The sequence below is a fragment of the Amblyomma maculatum genome, chromosome 10, assembly GCF_055883805.1.
Source record: "Amblyomma maculatum isolate TAMU_Amacu chromosome 10, ASM5588380v1, whole genome shotgun sequence".
In the NCBI taxonomy this organism is placed as follows: Eukaryota; Metazoa; Arthropoda; class Arachnida; order Ixodida; family Ixodidae; genus Amblyomma; species Amblyomma maculatum.
The window spans coordinates 35,997,159-36,018,255 of NC_139353.1; the positions used below are offsets into that span (position 1 = coordinate 35,997,159).

The 21,097-nt window shown below is 45.0% G+C and overlaps 1 protein-coding gene across 1 annotated transcript in view; it reads left to right on the forward strand.

The window, feature by feature from the left end:
• Positions 1 to 21,097, forward strand: part of LOC146176162 (neprilysin-3-like) — a 45,768-nt gene that overhangs the window by 17,053 nt on the left and 7,618 nt on the right. Inside the window, exons 6-12 of the mRNA XM_084581269.1 lie at positions 1,359 to 1,535; positions 5,761 to 6,002; positions 8,365 to 8,505; positions 9,765 to 9,914; positions 12,157 to 12,313; positions 13,977 to 14,075; positions 17,426 to 17,737. Of these exons, the coding sequence (XP_084437395.1) occupies positions 1,359 to 1,535; positions 5,761 to 6,002; positions 8,365 to 8,505; positions 9,765 to 9,914; positions 12,157 to 12,313; positions 13,977 to 14,075; positions 17,426 to 17,737 (1,278 nt within the window). The remainder of the gene's footprint in view (positions 1 to 1,358; positions 1,536 to 5,760; positions 6,003 to 8,364; positions 8,506 to 9,764; positions 9,915 to 12,156; positions 12,314 to 13,976; positions 14,076 to 17,425; positions 17,738 to 21,097) is intronic.

Consider the following 21,097-nt stretch of genomic DNA (forward strand, 5'->3'; position numbering starts at 1 on the left):
TGACATCACCGCGTTCTGTCACGTGATCTGTGACGTTATTGAGAATGATTCACGTTTAAAGGTTCAATATCATTAGTCATGGCCAAGTGGTCAGTTAATCATGTGGTCATGCTGCAGCTTACCAGAGCATAGCACACTGAGCGAGATTTGTCGCAAAACAGGTGTAGTACCAGGGTGACCTTGGCTCAGTTTTAGGGTCACCACGACGAAACCAGTGGTCCCTGGTTTGGTACTTGGCAGAGTAGAGCTATCATTCTATAATAGTTTCTAAAAGGTTGAAAACGAAGGAATAATAGCGTGGGAGGAGGGATTGCTATTCTTTCTTCATAACACTCTATGTTGATGAAAATAAATCTATTTGATATTTTATAGATACGAGATAGTTTATCAAATACTTCATACATGATTTTATTTACCATAATAATAATGCTCTTCATTGATGACAGACATCAAAATAGTCTCCACCGCGGTGGTTCAATGGCTAGGGCACTCAACAACTGACCCAATGACATGGCTTCGATTCCAGCCATGGCGGTCTCTTCTCAATGGAAGCGAAAAGCAAGCCACTCAATCTGACTGTGCGATCAATATATGCTGAAGAAATTAACCCAGGTGGTCGTAATTTTCCGTGTCCTCCGCTACGGCATTCTTCATAGCCCTGCCGTCTTGGGACATTAAATACCGCAAAAAAAAAAAAAAAACCGAACCGAACCTCTAATTAGAAGCGAAATTGTTTCCTTCAATTTTGAAAACAATATTCCAATACAATGGTTTCGGGTACTTAACGTAGCAATGCTTCTTTCATGCATCGCGCATAGAGCTTATCTTAGGCGCTGGCAAAACGGTCTCACGTCGCAAAAATCCCATTGTTGCCGTCGACTGGGTAGCCAGCTTTGAGCGAAAAAGATTGATCGACCGTGTAATGACGTAACGGCCACGTGACCGTCCGTGGGAATTTCAAACACCTCACAAGGCTCTCCTTAAACGTGACCTAATGCTTGGAACGAAAGTGGTAACTGTCGTAAAACATTATACAGAATGAAAATGAAACGCTACCGCATGTATTACATGGCCTAGCTTTGTAATATAATTGAATTCTTTTAAGGCGAAATGCTGATGTTCATTGGAATCCACGACAATTGGTTCGCGAGACAGGCACATTACCGCTTGCGAACAAGCGGAGTTTATATCAGCGTTGTGCTGTATTTGACTTAACTTGCTATCTTATGTCGGTTTGTTGGTATCTCCCATCCTTGATGTGAAATGAACATTATTGATGTAGACCGAATTCCGCTATCACGTGGAGTCGGAGTATAAGTGCCCCTTTAATTTTTCTATTCCGATTGAATGATTCGCAGATCGCGATGGCGGTGCTGACGGTGGCGTCGAGGGCGACAGAAGCCGCGGAGAAGGAGATCAAGGAGGTGTGAGTGACGACGCGAGTGGTGGCATCCATCCAGAGGGCGACAGAAGAAGTCGGGCCAATCCTCGCAAGAGGACGAGGGTTCCTATGTCTCCCAAAACGGCAGTTAATCGTGCGTGAATTTCTTGACACTACAAAAGCGAATAATTAACCGTACACTGTCTAAGTGATGTTTACTGTGAGAAATACCGGAGGTGTGTCTGAAAGCACGTCATTGAGCCCACCATTGAATATAAGATATTTGAAACTCCTGTTATCGTAATAATAATAAAAAACAACACTGTTTATTGGGGTCGCTGAACAACTAAATTTTGCCGTAGATCGAAGGGTACCGGGACATCTTTGCCAGTTTTCAATATAATTCTCAAATTAGATACCTAATCTCTTGGCTGTATATGTTTTAATTTGTCTTCATTTTAAATGTTTACACACGTTTTTTTTTTTTTTTTCTGCTCAAGTTATAAGTTAAATGATAGACTGTCGCGTAACTTACAATACAATCGCTCCTTCGAACATGCTGCAGTTGTTGTCCGGAACGGCAGTTTCGTAAATGGGTTCACGGTGACCACGCAGGACTGAGCTGAGCAATACTGAAAGCTTGGCGATGTTTGCCGCTGTTGTGGTAGACCATACAAGAAATGCGTTGTTTAATGAAGGAATTGTACGGAATAAGGAATTGTACAAAAGTAAGTAACTCAGCTAGGGAGATGATGTCAGTATCGGCGTATGATGCCGATAGTCCAGGGCCCGGATTCCGAGTTTGCGTAGTTATCGAAGTGTCGCTATCTCACGTGACCTCGAGTCATCTGATTGGGGGGAAACGCCGGAACCGGGTGTTGCCACTACGGAACCGGAAGAGATGTCAACATCATCTTCCGGCGTTTCGACCAATCAGATGACTCGAGGTCACGTGAGATAGCGACACTTCGATAACAACGCAAATTCGGAATACGGGCCCTGGATAGATTAATAACCATGTATTTCACGTGTTCATCCCATGTCATATATTCTACAATTACAATTGGCGGAGGTGCCGGAAACGATCCCACCCAAACTGGAACTGCGAAGCCGTACACTACCCTCTACGACCGCCATGCAAGACACTTCGACGCTGCCGGCCGTTCCACCCACGATCATGTGTGCTGGCGTCGTGCGCCAGCGTGACCCTTGCCTGTTCAGCGGCACGGCCGATCAAGATGTCGACGACTGGCTGTCATCCTATGAAAGAGTAAGCACCTACAACAAGTGGGATGACTCATACAAGCTCAGTAACGTCATATTCTATCTGACGGACGTGGCGAACCTCTGGTTTCGCAACCATGAGGCTGACCTGTCATCTTGGTCGACATTTAAAAAGAATTTCTCGGAAGTGTTCGGCCGCCCGGCAGTGCGTAAGCTTCGTGCCGAACAACGTTTACACGATCGTGTTCAGCGCGCTGATGAGACCTTTACCAGCTACATAGAAGACGTCGTTGATCTCTGCAAACGAGTCGACCCGGCCATGCCGGAAGCAAACAAAATCCGCTACATCCTCGAGGGCATTTCTGAGGACGCCTTCCAGATGCTGGTAGCGAAAGATCCCACCAGCGTTAGTGAACTCGTGAAGCTTTGCCAGAGCTACGACGAGCTCCGCAAGCGGCGCGCTTCTAGGCGCCGCTCCAGTGTGTGCGACGAAGGCGTATCCGCATTAGCCCTGGGTGGTTCGCCAACTTCTGAAGGGAGCCCGCTGAATCAAAAGATCAAAGATTTTATTCGTGAAGAGGTCGCACGTCAAATCTCACTCCTTCCCCATTTTCAAGACTCGGGCCGCCTCGTTCCTGAACTGGCTCCATCTTTGGCCCCTGCTATACGCCGTGTCGTGCAAGAACACGTCGCTGATGCCTTGCCGTCCAACCCCGTGGTGCCGCCTGTGACGGCACCTCTCACGTATGCCCAAGTAACGGCTAGGCCACCACCTTCGCCCACGTCTGGCTCCTATGTGCAGGTCCCTGCCTACCGTTCACCGCCGCATGCTGAGCCTTCGTTTCAAGCCCCACCCTCAAGGTTCCGCCCACATCCTATGAAACCTTGGCGTACTACGGACAACCTTCCGATTTGCTATGCCTGCGGTCGGCCGGGCCATGTTGCGCGCCTTTGTCGCCAGCGCCTCCAACCTTCACAGCCTGACATTCGATTTTACCCGTACGATACCGACTCACGCTCGCAAATGATTCCGCCCGGTTCTCAATTTGTCCCACAAGATCGCCAAACCTATACCACTCGTCGATCACATTCTCCTCGGCGCCGATCGCTTTCTCCAATGCTGCGACGTTCTACCAGCACCGTTGAGGGAAACTAACAGTCGCAGTTCCGGGGGCAAGAACTGCGCTTGTTTCGAATTCCTCAAGTCCTCCATGCCGTCCCGCTAATGTTATCAAAGTTTCTGTAGAAGGCGCCACAGTTCTCGCTCTCGTCGATACCGGTGCAGCCGTCTCCGTCATCAGTGAAGCGCTCTGCCGTCGAATTCGCAAAGTGACCACTCCGATTTCCGACTTTTCGCTCCGCACCGCCTCATCACAGCACATTCACCCCTCCGCATCTTGCACAGCCCGTGTGCTCATTCAAGACGTCTTGTACCCCATCGAGTTTATTGTTCTGCCGAACTGCTCGCATGATATCATCCTCGGATACGATTTTCTATCGACTCATCAAGCCGTTATTGACTGTGCTCGTGCACAAATTGCCTTCGCCCCCCTCTGTGATGCCCCCTTCTGTGATACCCCTCCCCGCACTGCAAAACTTCTCGTCGCCCATGACACCGACATTCCTCCGTTCTCTGCTGCTCTCGTACCACTGTCTTGTGAGTGGGTAACTCCTTTGACTGCGATTTTTACACCTTCCGAAGCCACCTCCCGTCATCCCTGCCTCCTTTTTCCGTTCGCTGTTCTCGAAATTCAAGACGGCAAGAGTGCACTTTACGCCTCGAACCCATTTTCTTGCCCAGCACCTCCACCAATTGTAATAGGGCGTTTATTGACGCTCAGATGGAGAGCTGTGAGGACAGGACCTTGCAGCGTACTTCTTCTTCGTCGCACAACGCACAGGTGCATGTCGATGGCGATGACTATCACAGTACAATTGAAATATACACCCAAGGTTTTGAATATTTGATAAAACAACTCAGTTCTTTCTGCGTGCTTAAACATCTGAAAAATTCCAAAAAATTGGCAGTGGCTTAGCTCTGCTTGCCTGGATATACGCAGCGTAATGTTACGGTTATGCTTGGTGCTGACTTTGCACTTTCAACGAGGTTTATCGTGTGTTCAGTGCACCGACGAGTCTTGGAACCACTTTCTTCATCCTCCTCGTCCTCTTCTTCACTTTCCGGCTGCTGTTGCGTTTGTTTAGCGACGACCATAGCACGTCGTGTAGCTTCCTGGCGACGGCTTTTCGCTAGACGTTCTTCTCGTTCTGGGAAGATTCAGTGTTCCGGGCCTCTCTCGCGGCCGCTCTGGGAAAACGTCTTGTCGTGACGGTACATCGCGCGCCCCTTGTCTAATACAACCAGCATTTCATTGAACGCATTAAAGTTCACCGGCGTTCTATAATTCGTCTACAGGAAAGAAAAGGCGCAGTATCTGTCACTCGCGGAATCCCGCTATCAGTCTCACTGTAGACAAGGGAAATTATGAAGAGCGTTCCAGGGATGGAGGTTAGATTCCCTGGTCGAAGACAAGGTTTATTCATTTATTTTTGAGGTATCGATTCAATGGTGATTAGGCATAAGATTTCTGGTTGGTCGCTTCGAATTTGGCGTCTCTCGAGCATGTGCATAACGGGCGGCCAAGACAAGCGAAACTATGGTGTGACCCGCGTAGTGTAGCTTTACGCTACAAAAAATGTAGAAAATGAATGTGGCATCTTATGTAAATTCCCAATCTAGAGGTGGCGTGGAGCCGCTTGACTCACATAACGCGTTGAAAGTAGCACGTTCTGAACCTAAGTATAACACACTTTGGTTAGTAAGGTTGGTTACAAGACAATAATAGAAAACAGGCCATTCAATCAATGGCGTCAACCAGTTTTAAGGAGGCAGCGGCTAATCAGATCAAGCAGTGGTGAATCTTTCATCTACTACACCCTACGTTGTCACGCTAGCAGCTTGGTCCAAACGGACTATCCACTATGTAACTGAACTCAGCCGATTACATTTGCTGGATAGTTCCCTTTAAGGACCATTCGCAGCTGCGTTCATAAGTTGTATACAACCACAGAACAAAGTCCATTTCATATTCACTCGACATACAGCGCATTTCCGACGCTTCTTCCTCATACTGCTGCTCCTTCAAAATCTCCAGCTTACACAACAACACCCTGTCAAACACGCCGGAGGCGTTCCAGGACGCCCAGGCGAAGGCGAAAAACGATGCCTACAACGATGGCGACTGCCGAAACAACCTGGCCTGTGGGCGCGACAGATGGCGATCGACTTGCTGCAGAGTGGATCAACGCGTCGGTCGACTGGAGCTACAAACCGTGCGAAGACTTCTACAGCTTCGTGTGCAGCAGGTTTGAAGGTGGCGAGGACACCTTTAAGAAGGTCAGTTAAGTTTTCGCTCAGGGTCTTTGACACTCCTTTCTTTTCCCAGGGAAAATTCAGCGCACGCATATGTGAAAACGTATCTTATCGCACCCAGCCAAGGTTAACCGAAAATGCTGTGATATTTTGTTCCACCTTTCCCTGCGTTTTGCTTGACAGGTCATGCGGGGGGTTAGGTAATTTAGCGCTCCGCTAGACATTGCTAAAATCACCAAGAAAACACAAGTATATGATTATAGAAATGTGAATATATACACTTAATGCCTATAGGCGGAAAAAATCTGAGAGAGAAACCACGCTGGAAAGTCAGGAAAATATCCTGCTTTCATATGACTTGAAGCTCTGCGACAAAGAAGTGGCATTAAATAAGGCTGCATAATCTACAGAAAGGTGTCTAGCACCACCTTGCTCTCCGGAAACCTCACAGTGTCCGAAATCAAAATTAGAACATTTTAACAAGACGTCAGCGAAGCGAAATGACATGAGTGCCTCTTAAACAAACTACAGAGGTGCGCCTAAGTATACTTATGTGAAGCAATGTGAAAGCATTGCGAGTTTCATGCCTAGTTCCGTTATGAGTCCTGCGTTTCGTTGCTAATTATCGTTCTTAGTTGCCACTTCTAATAGTGATATGTGGACGAAGTCTAACTTTGGTTTCAAGGAACCAAGTCTTGGGGGGTGGCTAACCCGAATTTGGAAGTTCGCCGTACTCAATTCGGTTGACATCAATATTGTTCAAGTTCGGTTAAAGTGATATTTCGGGGGTTTCGGGAGAGACAAATTTGGGGGGCGGCCGACCTAAATTTTGCAAGTCACCACTGAGTTTCCAACACACAGAAAACACTGAAATTAGGTTAGACACCTATCTTGATTAATTCGGACAAAGACAAATTTCGGGAGCGTAGGGAGGCCAAATTTTGAGGGTATCCTACCTAAGTTTGGAAGTTACTACTGAATCGGCCATTAAGCTAGACAGATAATTTGGTCAAATTCTGACGAGGTCGAATTTCGGGGACCCAGTGGGCCATATTGTGGAGGTGACTCATCTCAATTTGGAGACCACCACTGAATTTGCCATACCCGAATTAAATTTAACATCAATTTTTGTCAAATTCTGACAATGCTGAAATTCGGGGGTCAAGAAGACCAAATTTTAACGCTGGCCTATCCTAATTTGGAGTTTATCGATCATTTGGCCGTAGTAGAATTAGGTTAGACATTGGTTAAAATTCTGACGAGGCCCTATTGGGAGACTGGTCCATCCAAATTTGAAGGCCGCCATCAAGCTGGCCTACTGCAACTAAATTGGATAACAAATTTGGCCTGTTATATTATTTACACATTCAATGGACAGTTGGCCCGGAAAAGCTCAAACGATAGTCTCTGTCCACACACTTTGCCGACGCTCTCTACAGACGCGCTCCGACGTCATGGGGCATGCACCGTGTGCGTTCCACTGATGCTCTGGAATGCAGAGAAGCGTGCCCTGTAGTGAAACGGCGCCAATAAGTATGCAACATCCGTAGTTTTTCCCTTCTCGGCGCTGGTGTTCTCTCCCTTTCTTATTCTGCGGAAAACAATGCACCCGCCCTCCTTAGTGAATAAACATCAGTGATGTCAACCCAAATATTATGCCACCTGATGCCATCGTTAATATCTTCGGTTTAAAAATAATTGACTCTGTCTCAGTTGGTCATCTTAGCGGGAATCGTATTCAATAAATAAATATGACAGAATCACTCCCCAAGAGAAAAAAAAAATTAGATTAGCATGTTTTGGTGATGTTGATAAAAACGGAAAACAACACGCCCAGATGAAGACAAGTCCACCTGTTGAAACGTTGGCTCGACCTGCGAACTGCGGCTCCTCTCAATCCTTCTTCAGTACTCTTTCATACTGTGCAGCCGTCTTCTTTCTCTCGTTCTATCCTGAACACATGTTTAAGCATTACTACATACAGATATTGACAGAGAACGTTCAGAAACGTTCTCCTATCTTAATGTATTACATTACAGAACATTTATATATTTGTAATGGCAGCTTTAGTGAAAGTGTCCGAAACAATAGGACAGTTATAGTCTATAATTGGTAGAACTACAGCTCTGCGTGCATCCGCCCGAACAGGACGCATGCGTAAACGGAAGTAGTTTTAATATAAATATAATTCAAGATCAATATATAGCTTGAAAAAAGGAAGAGTCAATTTCCGTTCAAAGCTCATTTCACTGTCACATTACGGTGGCTAGCAAAATGCTATCTCGATGCTTAATCGTCTCCGTGTAAGCAAAATTAACACTGTGTTATAGTTAACACAGTGGACAATCGCGTGTGATCATTGCCCGTGCACATGTTCGTTATTCAGCTGCAAAACTACACCGATCGAGCTATCAAAGAGGACCTCTTCGCCACTCGTGGCCCGCCCAAGGGTCAGAGCGCCACACAAAAGGCGGCGGCCATGTTCCGAGCCTGCGTCAACCTCGGATCCGATGCCAGCAATACCGAGGTGTGAACCAGTCTTCTGTTTCTCATGCTCTGGGCGGTTGTGACGTCATTCATCACGTGATCACCATGGCGTCGGCTACGCGGTGAAACAGACGACTTAACGGTCGGAAGTCTTACTTGGAGCCAGAAGCATGCCATCGGGCACGTCAGGGCCGGCACCGTTGATTTTGGGAGGGAAGAAAAAAATAAACGTGTCGCGCTCAATGTTTATTCAACTGCAGTATCCCCTCTAACTCTCCTAGAGCCACAGCTGTCCCAAAAACTGTGATAACAAAGACCGTTTTCGAGTCTAGCCACATTGCGGTATCTGACTGAGAGCTTCCCCAGTTGAGTTCTGAGGACTCTCTGTAGTTCGTGTGCTTACTGTGTACAGCGACGAAATTACTTCCAATTCGCCCGATCCGCACCAACGAACCTTGCCCGAGCAAATGCGTTACATTTACCTTGACGTCCTCCTAACTATTACTGCCTTCATTCTCTAGCAATACTGCAATACGCGGCTCGAACACAGCACTGTCTCGGCTTTTTCTGGGAATTCAAGTTTCAAAACGATGCCCATTTGAGTAACAAGAAAAGTGCTTTATTAGACACATACCTTTTCGTTTTCATGCACGCAGAGAAAGTTCTTTCAAGGGGTCTCTAAATAAAGTTTTGAATAGGTTTATAAACGCACGTATCAGTTGTTATTAACATCTCGTGCCTGTGACGTTAGCCACAACGGCTGAAGACACGATGAATGCATGGGAGCTTTTTTGGAAATTCACGCCTTCAAAGGGAAACGATTACGGCAAAGGCAATTACAGCAAGTGCATACGACGGCGATATGCGTAGATGGCGGTCAGTTTAAAGGGCACTGCAAACACTACAGAAATCTCGAACATTTTAGAAGCTAACATGGGTAACCAATAACGCACTTGCTCGCACCTCCGTAGCAAACGAAGTTAAAAGGCCAGAGACACGCAGTCTCTGGCGGCAAATAAAGAACAATAAAAACATCAAACTACGCTTTGCGGCAAAATTATTGGCTTGCAAACAATGTCCGCTACGGATTGCTAGTGCAGTTATTCAAGAGATCAAAAATTGGCGATTCCGATTTACGAGGTGCCGTTTTCATTCCCTGTGTTCGGAATTCGACGTGCACGATCTACAGACCTTCGAATGTGCGCTCACCGTGTTTTTAGGTCATCGAATTGGAATGGCCATTTCGACTAGAACTCCGTTGGGAAAATATTATAGCAGCGTGTCTTGTGTTTCTTGCAGGTGGGCTCTCTGAAGTCCTTCCTGATGCCTCTCGGCCTCGACATTTCCAACATGCGCTCTGACCCCAGTTTCGACACCGCCGACCGGATCACCCAACTGTCCTTCGTATACGGCCTTCCGACATACGTCGAGTTCCGTGTGCACCACTCGGTACAGAATCAAAAGGAACTATATATACATGTACGTAACCTTCTGAGGGTTGATAGCATATACTTTATTATAAAGACAAAAAAGTGGCTTAAAATATTTATATTCTGCCGTGATGGAGAAATTGCGTCCTTGTTTTTATTTTTCGCACCGTACAAGCGCTGATATGAACGCATTCTTCAATAAACTTATCGTCAATCCGACAGGCAAGCTGCTACTGGATTTTGCGTGCTGTATACTGCATGTATGTCCACCGCAGCCACCAGAAAACTAGTATACGAAACGTACATTCGGACTAAACTAGAATACGCCTCAACAATATGGAATCCTCACCAGACCTACTTGATAGATTCACTCGAAGCCATTCAGAATCGGGCAGCACGCTTAATCACCACACAGTACAAATTGTAGTTCAGCATCACAGTCTTGAAATCATCTCTCGGTCTCAAATCATTAGCTTTCCGCAGGAAAATTTCCATTCTTTGTCTTATTCACAAACTGTACTTTAACTTTCCAGCACTTCGAGAAAACCTTCTACGAGCTCCGGTACGATCATCTCGCCTTTTATTTAACTCTTTAAGCATACAGCGTTTGCACGGCTCCACCAATTCCTTCAATAAATCCTTCCTTCCCAGTGCGATAGAAAGCTGGAATATCCTCCCCGAATACATTGTCATTGAGGCTAATCCTTCTAGATTCAGACAGCTCCTAATCGACTATCTCAATGAAAAATAACCTTCCTGTACCTTATGTCAGCTACCAAGCCCTGCAAACTGACCAGCCGGTTTTACTTCCATAGCTGTGATCTGATTTTGTTTTATATTTTTGCCACTCTGCCATGACTTATCTAAATTTGTTACTGTTGTCTTTTTTCACCTTGTTTTACCTGCTGTTTCTATTTTGTGTTTTTATCTTATCTTGTTATCTTCTATATATATATATATATATATATATATATGTATGTATATATATTCTATACTTCTATATTACTTTTATATTTATGATCATGTATGACTGCTGAACAACCCTGTACCCCCCCCCCCCCCCCCCCTTATGTAATGTCCCGAAAGGGACCTTTAAGGGTTAATAAATTATGATGATGATGATGATGATAAAGTATTTCTCGGGACAAACAGAGGTTTGCATTAAAACATCATCACAGGGACTGCCCACGGTGTTTGCCGTTTTATTGCACTGTACCGGAGACAAGTTTTCGGGTTGCGAGAGCTGTTCAGAAAGGTCAACACTCTAACGGTCTGCGGGGTGTGTCAATTCAGGTTCATTGAGGTTGTACGTACCCTTACCGTTATTTTGCAGTCAGCAAAACAGGCTGGCGCCGTGAGCATAGCATTCGCAGGGACAAATCTACGACATGTGTGTACTGCTGTAGTATAGTTAGGTTCTTAACTAGGGCCGTATTACCTCTATCATTATTAAACAAGGCGCAGTAGCGTTCACAAACGTATATGATAAGAGGAATTTAGCAATTGAGATTTTAAAGAAAATGAAAGAATACATAATTATTGTTAAAATAAAACGGTAGCGCAAAAAGACGAGTACGGAGGAAGGGACACAAACACGAACCCTTCCTTCGTCCTCGCCCTTTTGCGCTACCTTTTTATTCTAAGAATGTGTCACCAAATAGCAAAGCAATAAGTTTTATTGTATATTTATTGCTTCGCGATTTTACTTCCACATTCGGTGAGAGACAACGGTGTTCGAATACAATTAGTGCTGTGATCCACTTCCTTTCAGAGGATTTGATACAGTCTTTGTCAGAAGTTTAGAGCCCAGGAAGTCTGCTTCTAAGCCGTGTGGGAACGCTTGCTTAAGATTTATGAAGTCCTTCCCACTGGAGAGGGTAGGACGAACAGTTTCTTATCTCAATGAGACATAACACCGGTAATGCTGCCCATGTCACGCGGTGGGCACCTGAAGCAGGCCCCCTGTGTTCTGAACATTCGACAAAAACTGGAGGTACTTATCATGGTGGGAGTTCATGGGCTATTGTGGGCAAACTTGATGTTTCATAGAGCAAGAAGAATACGAGGGACAAGGCACAAGCTGTGTCTTTTCTTTTGGGACAAGACCCAAGCTGTGTCTTTTGTCTTGGGTCAAGACCCAAGCTGTATCTTGTCCCTCGTCCTTTTGTTGTCCTATGAAACATCACCTGTGCATCCTTAGTAATTAAGCCCGCAATGTTGCCAAGTGCGCATACAGTGAGCCCCTTTTGCGGTGTTCGCAGGTGGAGATCCACTCCGCGGACGAGGCATGGATCCAAGCCAATTACTATGCTCACAGAGATGGGCTGGCACACTACTACGAAGGCTACATCCGCCACTACGACGCGAACCTCGACATCTCGGCGCTCGCAACACGCGTGGTTCAAGGAGAGAATATGCGTACGTTCAACTGTGATGCCTAGTGAATGGGCAAGATAAGAGTAAAATGAAAAAAAGAAGGAGGGAAAGGAGCGGAATGCTGAGTCTATATGACGTTGCTGAAAAGGTCTCTCCTCATAATTAGCACAGTGCTAATAAAACTTCTCTGCTTGCCACATCCGCAAGAAACTCAAGACGCGGGTTAGGCCTATAAAGTGCAGTTATAACATCTGCGCCGCCAGGGCTGCGCTGGTGTTCTGTAGTGAAACCTTCGTCGCGCATGGATGCCCAAAGTTAAATAGTTAAGAATAGGACACGTTATGTTAATTAACGACCTGCGTATGTCTGAAATGAACTGTTATTTATAAAGGGGTTCATATTTGGGTTGCAATCCGAGCACGATAGAGACCAGGACACGTAAGGATGTACAGGAGGGGGAGGAGGGGGGTATATTGTTGTCTTAATTAAAGGTCAATAATGTGGCATGTAGAAATGAACAGTGATCGCATCTGAAGAGAAACATCTGAAGAGAGGCATTAAATCTACAGCGTCTTACCGTTTAGGGGGAGGTTGCTGCAATGTTTGGAAATTCACTCTTTATTTCCCAGCTTTTTAAAATCAAATACTTGGCATAGGCTGCCAACACTGGCGGCAACTTCTCGCGGACAGTTCCAGTTCGAGTCCTATCGTATGTTTAGAGGAGCTTTCAATGCTTCGTTAGGCGCAACAATCTCATTTCTGCTTTCCCATACGATAAATAGTTACAATGAGTCGAATAGTTCGCATGATCAAGCGTTAAATGTGCAATAGGCGCTGTGTACAAAAATCAATTTTTAAAATGCGGACGCGGTAAACTTTTTGACTGGTACGCAAAGAAACTCCAGTCAAAAGTGAGGTGCGAAGACTTGGCGGAAGGTATCTTTCTACAGAAATAAAGATAATATGAAACGACTAGGCTGTTGTACATTCCGTCAAGTTTTCCCACATGGCAAGCCTCAAATTTTTTCATATTGCCGCGCTAGCTGTGTGTGCTCCAATTAGGCTTTTCGGATTTTGTGAATATTTAAGATTTTTTCAGAGTAGAATATGGCTGCTTTTTTTTTTTTTTTCATTTGTGTTACAAAAATGGTGGATTTGTGCTATACTATCTAACTCCTTAGTGGGAGATGTGCTGGTTTCGATCGTCAGTGCGGACGCGTACCCACTAGTTCCAATGGGTACAAAATTCCTCCGGCTTAGTGCTTGACTCTTGCGGGCTAAAATGTTCAGAAAAGGGTTTCTCGACCAAACGCACTGAGTTGTTAGATCACTGCTTCGTTCCATCGCCAGACAAATCAAATCTACTTCGTGCTTTTGTAAAGCCCCTTAGAGCCGAATCTGTGGTCTTGTGAGTGAGCGTCCGCCTCGAAGGTGATGAGTTTCATCCCACGTGCCGCCTAGAACGTACTGGTACAGGGTGTAATGGTTACAAGACTTCACTCAACCTGGTGCTTGGCTCTTCTAAGGTGAAATGATTGTTGAAAGAATCTCGGACCAAACCGCCAATCGCGATGCGCTTCAGTTATGAAATTTTTAGTCTTCCAGAATTTTAACGAAACAGATGCTTACTCCGCACTATGGGGTGGTATTAGAGGTAGGTCGCCTACTAATATTTTTATATATATTTTTTTTTATTCCGCTTCAGTGCGTCAAACAACGGAAACAATCCGACGAAACTGGAGACCTGCGGAGACAACAAGTGTGCGCGGTCTTGGTAACTGGACGAAAAATTACGTTTCTCCAGGTGGGTTAGGTACCCCTACTGTAGTGCTGTTGGCATAAATTCAGAGTGCGCTTTCGCCTGGTGTCCCTTGTTTGACACCAAGGAACTAAATGTTGCGTAAATAAGAATAAAAAATGTGTAGCAAAAATATTTTACGCCATTGGTATACTTTGTGTATAGAGTCTGTTTTAAGGCTCGTGTTGCTCAACGAAATGACGTCATGCACGTACAAGCGAAGGAAACAACCCATAACTCCACTGGTTATATTCGATCGGGGATAATGATTATAAGTATCAATGCCGAAATATATTAGACTCCATTATTGCGTTCTTTTTCATACTCAGCACAATTTGTCGTCACCAGTGCCAGCGCGGCGGGAGCGAGTATGTACAGTGCCGCTGACTATTAAGATGAACACATAAACGTCACTCTCTACTAAGCCCAGTTGCATTCAACACGGCCGTACATTGGATCAAAGTTGGGCAGGCAGAAGCACATGGAGGTAGTGCTTCGCATGTGCGCTTGTGTGTTGATTTGGTACTAAGTCAGGTACTTTGGGGGATAAAAGTTTTAAGGACGCATTATCAGGAATTCGTTGCTAATAGTTCTGTTATTAGCCGGTGTCCGGAAACCAGACTTAAATATCTGAAAGTAGGACTCTCATGTTGTGACATCAGCTAGTGAAATCAAGAGGTCACCAAAATTGTGGCTCTTGTACATCAAATTTGCTTTTCTTGTGTCCTAGAAACTTTTGTTCCTAATATTACAGATTTTTTCAAAAGTGTAGAGCCCAGGAGGTCTGTTTCTGAGCCGTGTAGCGGCGTTTACATAGCATTGTGGAGGTCCTTCCCATGGTAGAGGGTAGGACAAAAAATGTTCTTATCACGAAATTCGGAACGCTGGAAATGCATTTCAAACCGCACGAAGTGGCTCAGAAGAAGACCACCTGGGTTCCACACTTTTGACAAAGACTGTACGTGTGATGCACTGGCACATCAAATAGAGCAGCCACGCGCGCTCTCATGCATTCACTATAAAAGTGTACGACTTTGCTAGCCACAGCAATCTAAACGAGAACAGGACGAGCCAAATACGACCAGAATAAAAGGTGATGTTAATTGGTCCGTAGAAGTTTTGATATTGGCGTCGGTTAACATCACTTCGAAGGTGTGCGGATCATCCTTTAGTGTTAATAAATCACGCTTGTAGGTCCTCCCAAGAAGCGAATGCTTTTTTATTTTGTTTTTGAGTTAAAAATTTTCTTTGCCATGTTTCATTTTCTTCTGAAATTACATGTTCCAGAATGAGCTGAAGCCTAGTGCGCCATGGCGTGCTTCAAGCAAAGATGCTTGTCTTTTGCATAGGGTACTGTCTGGTTACTCATTGTTTGATGGCTTCCTTTATTTACATTCTCACACAGTTTTCTTTGTGCTTACTTTGAAATCAAACTTATCGTCAAAATCTTCTACCCAAATACTGGCTCCAATGCATTCTGCTTTCTTTGATTACGTAATATATTTGCAAAGAAGAAAATTTTGACCACTTGCACGCCCTGCGTTCACCTATCTTAATACAAGCGTGCCGAAACGCTCAGGTGAATTAAACAACAAGGACCTTGAAACAACGGCGCTCCTTGGGGTCCTAAATACATCCTTACTTGTAACAATATATATATCGTATATCTATCGATCAACTGCAGTCTGGTAACTACGCGTACAATGTGAGAAGCGTTACAGAGCAGTTTTTTTTTTTCTCTAAATCTGTAGTTTCCATATGCCCCTCCCCCCGGCCCTCCTTCCCAGATAACTTATTTAACTGTCGTCAGCAAGGAACTTCTTTGACATGTTTATTTATCTCCCTTATATTTTCCTCGAAGGAGTACCGATGAATCATCCACCTTATTAAAAAGAGGGCAGTCTAAATATGGACTCTAATGCAACTTGTCTCTTCACACACATTAAAATACAGAGTGACAGGCTGGAGGCGAGCCAGTTTACACCTCGAAGTGATGTCATGCGTCAACGCTGTAAAAATCAAACAGCAGTCCGTTCTGTAAACGGGAAGTTGCGTTAATCTACATGTATTGCAGTACCAGATCAAACAACCTGGAGCAATGTAATGAAATGGTTTGCTTGCGTCAAAGAACCAAATTATGTCTATATGAAATTGCCGGCCCAGCAGAAAAAATGTGCCTCAAAGCATAAAGCAGTTGCCTCTAAACATTATCTGCAATACTAATCAGTTGTTCCTTTTCTTGCGGCACTGATCTGTCATGCGTGCTGCTTGTACAAATATTTCCTGATGTCGAAGAAAATTGTGCTTGAATATTTTTATTGAGATAATATGACGACAAGACTGGACTTAGCAAGACACCTATATTAAACTGCACTGCCTATCAAGAGAGCTGAACATATGGAATTAAAATGCATGAAAATTGGACTTGAACAAGCATGTGGAAATACTTTTTTTTTTTTTGTAAGGACTGTAACAGATCGGAACCGTTTTTCTTTTAGCCAAGTGTTCTGCAATAACGAAGGTCTGTTTTTGTCCATGCTGGAACCCACCCAGCTTAAATGCCGTTGGGCAAAATGGGATATCTCTGATTAAAGAAAGAATGAGTTATATCTTTCAGGGGATGATGTTTGCTAAGCCTACTGCGAATAGGATAATCTTAAGAAATGGTGATGCAAACTACTTTTCTAGCGAACTGCTTTCTATGATGAGCGTTTTTGATGGCGAATGTCAAAAATAATGCTATGTTTCCTGCTGCCGCTGAAACAACCCGACCCAGACTGACCTGCCATCTTCCGCAAAAACGCACACTTGTCGCGTTTGACGGTCGCTGTCACGCCTATGGCATGAAAGCCCATGTCAGGAATAGCTTTATATTTTGATGTCCCTTTCAGAGCACGGTCGCACTTAGCCCTCAAAAGAAACATTTCAAACAAACACCCAATTAATAGTATGCGCTGGTAATAGGTCAGCGCTAGAAGTTGTTGGTGCGTTTACATCATTGTGTCGATATATCAAGGCTATGTTGGTAGGCTTTTAGACGTTTATCCTCGCATAACTAGATATACCTTCAAGACATAATCTTGTGGTTGCTCCCCTTAGATGCCTAGGAGTGGCCATACGGACACAGCAAGATACATTGAAAGTCTAGCTCAAATGTTTCCCTAATGGCATCTTTTCCGACGTAGTAGCGTCGCTTCTTCCTAGGAAACGGCAATTATCCGGTCTTGTGACGTAGCTTCCCTCCAACCCATGACTGAATCTCATGAAACACGACGCATATCATACTAGAGAGCTCTGGTCTCTAATTCTATTGCGATAGAAGTGAGCACAACATTCTGTCGCTGTGTCTCATTCAGACCAGTGGGAGCGGATGATCGCTCTCTACTCGGACCACACGTTCGACGCTTCGTCCCGGCTGGTTCTGTGGGACGATGCGCCGGCGATCTTGGCTGTTCTCATGGACAAATCCCGCCTGACGCGGGACGACTCGCGGTTGATGCTGGCTTGGAGCCTTATCCATCGCCTGCTTCACTTAGCCCACGGAGGAGAATTGATCCGGGAAGCAGGAAAACCGGGGCTTGGAACCCTAGACGCCGTCACTGAATTCTGCTACAAGAAGGTCACCGACATCATGGCCCTGGCCGTCACGAAACAGTACCTCAGCAAACGTGTGTATTGCATATTTTTTAACACTTTTAGAAATGGCATCACTTACTGTGGTGAAAATATTGGCCATAAACTTAGTAGCGCATGACATAGGCTCACGCATCATTAATAGCGGTACGCCGCGTTCATTTGTCGCAACCGGCTAGGAATGGTTCTGTCATCATGGCTCAATTCCGTGCCATGTTCTGTGGCGGGATACATTCGAGCCGTCAACTGCAGAGATTGAGTAAAAAGAGTTGCAGTCACTGACCAAGTCAACATGAAAAAAGAAGACGTTTCGGAACCACTACGGGTTCCTTGATCACAATGAGGCGGGCAAGGAACTCGCAGGGGTTCCGAAACGTCTTCTTTTTTCATGCTGACTTGGTCAGTGACTGCAACTCTTTTTACTCAACTACCATGCCTGACCAGACGAACCTTCGTCGAACCCTTGACTACTTGAACTACAGAGATTGCGAGGCATGCGTATTCGCCAAATTTTTTATTTATTTTACACACTGCAGCCTCGGCGAGGCTATTGCATGAACGGATGCAGTACAAAACAAAAAAGCACATAAGATAAATATACAACATTATGAACAGGCTTCTGAGAATTCCTGTAGTGATACTGCTCATAAGCAGAATAAATTAGTGCGAAAGGGAAAAAAAAGCATTAATGAAGTGCAGGCGGAGAAATCTGTGATGTACTACATCACTGCCCCAGGGCGCGTCTCAGATCCCTGCGAAATTTCTCCGCTATCGTAGCGAGGCCTTGAGAATGTTCTGTCAGTTCTTAGAACACAAGACAGCAGAAGTGTCAGCAATTGAGAGGAAGCAGTACTTTTCATTTTGCTCTTGAAAACACCCAGCACGAGTTGAAATTTTATTTTGCATTCCGGACAAATAAATTTAGCGACAGCCTGGCAGGGCACAAATTGTTGCCTGCTGTGCAGTACAAAGCACCATCGACTTAAGCCCTGCAATAGCTTGAAATCATTTTTTAAATCTAAACGATAAGGTAAGTGAGGTGTGCACACGATATTGAAGTACAAAACGTTAGAACACTGTTTGCCCTAAGCTGCTAGTGGCGCTCATACTACTGACGGCAGGACGGTTATTATGTACCCGTCATAAGGACTGATCTGTATTCAAGAAAATGAGAAAAAAACAACAACAACAACACAGCTTTGTTACTGGCTAAAAACGTAACTTTTTTGTCGGAAGGTGAGAAAGTTTTTGCGCGTGTTATTTAATCAGCCTGTAAAGATTGTACACGACAGGTTCCCTCTCTCGCGTAAAATCTTTGCGTTCGCCATACATTCATACTTAGAGGTATTACGGCTATAAATAAGTTATATGGGTTTGCGAGCTTTATGAAAAGTTTTATAAACTATTTGTGTTTTAAACCACACAGGCTTGCCTTGTAAGCAAGTCAGTAACAACGATGACAGGTTCTGCATAATCTGTTGCAAAGTTTCCTACATGGCGCGCATTGCGCTAAACACGTCGCCAGCAGGGATGCACAAAAGTGTCGCGTACGTGTTGCATTACGATTGAAATTTCATAATAAGGCCTTAACACGAGATTAACATCAATCGATTTGGAAAAAAGTCTAAAGCGCAGGTTTGTGTTAGCGATAACATTGGTAGCCCGTTCGCTGATAACAAACAGCCGTCCTTATTTCCTTGGGAGTGCATAATATGCGTAATGCCTGTCCCAGTATTCAGCCTTTCGCACCATCGAAACGGCATTCATTACGTGTAGTGTAAAAAAGCCGCATCTATTGCTCAGGTGGCCTGTGTGGTTCTCTCTGCCTTTACGCTCTTGCCTGGCGAACCGCATAGTGATATCTGCGACGCACTTTCAAGCTATTCAGTTCTGCAGGTCGAAAAGTTTTTCTCTTTGTGGCCTGACAACCATGGTTTTGAGTTAAATGCGTTTTTTGTTTTAATTAACGCATTACGTAGGAGCTGATCAATGCATTATTATTTCGCACATAGATACCTGCCCTACTTCGCGATGCAAATAATAAGCAGTGGTCGTTGTGCCGTGAACGTCTGGGGAGCTGTCAGTGAAGAAGGTTTCTGCCCTCCGAATAAACTGCCATCAAAGTTTAACGGAGCCAGCTACTGCGATGTCCTCGACCACTATCTCGTCCCGTACGAGCTGGACAGGACATTTAAAGATGGAGTTATCCTCCTGCAGCAAGACTATAGCCCCGTCCACACTGAGCGAGCTGAGAAAGCCTTCCTTGAAGAATAGGCCGTGCAGCTATTGGAGTGGACTCTAAAAGGTGCCGATATGAACATCATTGAGAACGTTTGGGGAATTTTGAAAAGTAATCTGCCTTGTATCAATCACAGCATGGGTCCAGGTGACCTATGGGAGGCTGTCAAGACGGAGTGGGATAATCTCCGAGAGCAACCCGGATACGTCGACTCTTTATATGAGTCCCTTCCTCGGCATATGACTGATGTCATTAACGTGAGCGGGAGCTTTACCTGTCATTAAACTTTGAGTTCGCATAAAAAGTGCCTTTAGAAGTTTTTTTTAATCGTCTGCACCCTGTTGCCCTATTCTCCTTGCATGTTTGCAAAATATATTCCGACCGCAGATGACTAAATGAGAGACAACTCCATTTTCTGTTTGTCTTTTTTCCCTCCAACGTAAGAAAGCAAGTTTGTGCCGAGGGAAGTGATCCTTAATTAACTTACTTGCTCTATTGTTGAGCCCCTATCTTTAAATGAAGACAACAAAGGCAACACCGTCATACTTTTTTTTTTCTTTTCATGCGCTTCCTTGGGCCAAGAAAAAGTTGACCTCACTTGCCAAAGCGACGGATGAGCGTTTGTATTCTATAGCTCGCGCACAAACTCGTAGAACACATCATGAGCTAGTTGGTTGTTCATCACAATAAAAACAGCGCAAACTCCACGACGGACGCAGAAAGAGATGACGATCAGTGGACGACGATCCGTTGTTGAATCAGTGTCTGTGTCTCGCCGTCCCTTTCTGCGTCCTTCGGGAATTTTGCTCCTTGTTTATTTTCACAGACTCGTCTCGAAGCGAAGAGCGAACCACGACGGTCACGCAGGCTGAAAATGGTGCCATTTTCAGCCTGCGTGCCATTTTCAGAAAATGGTGCCATTTTCAGAAAAAGCAAAAAAGCGCGAGCTGCCGAACGCCAACTTTCTACACAGCTTGGACAAACAAAAAACCCTTGCATGATGTATTTAAAGTACCCCTGGCGAGCACTGATGGTATAGCAGCACAGCTTCGCTCGTGGCGGCGATAACGCGAGCATCAAGTTATCGAGATAGGTTAGCCGGATGTGCCGGCGTACCCTCGCTCTTTGCCGCGCATCTACTGATAGAGCGCACTGG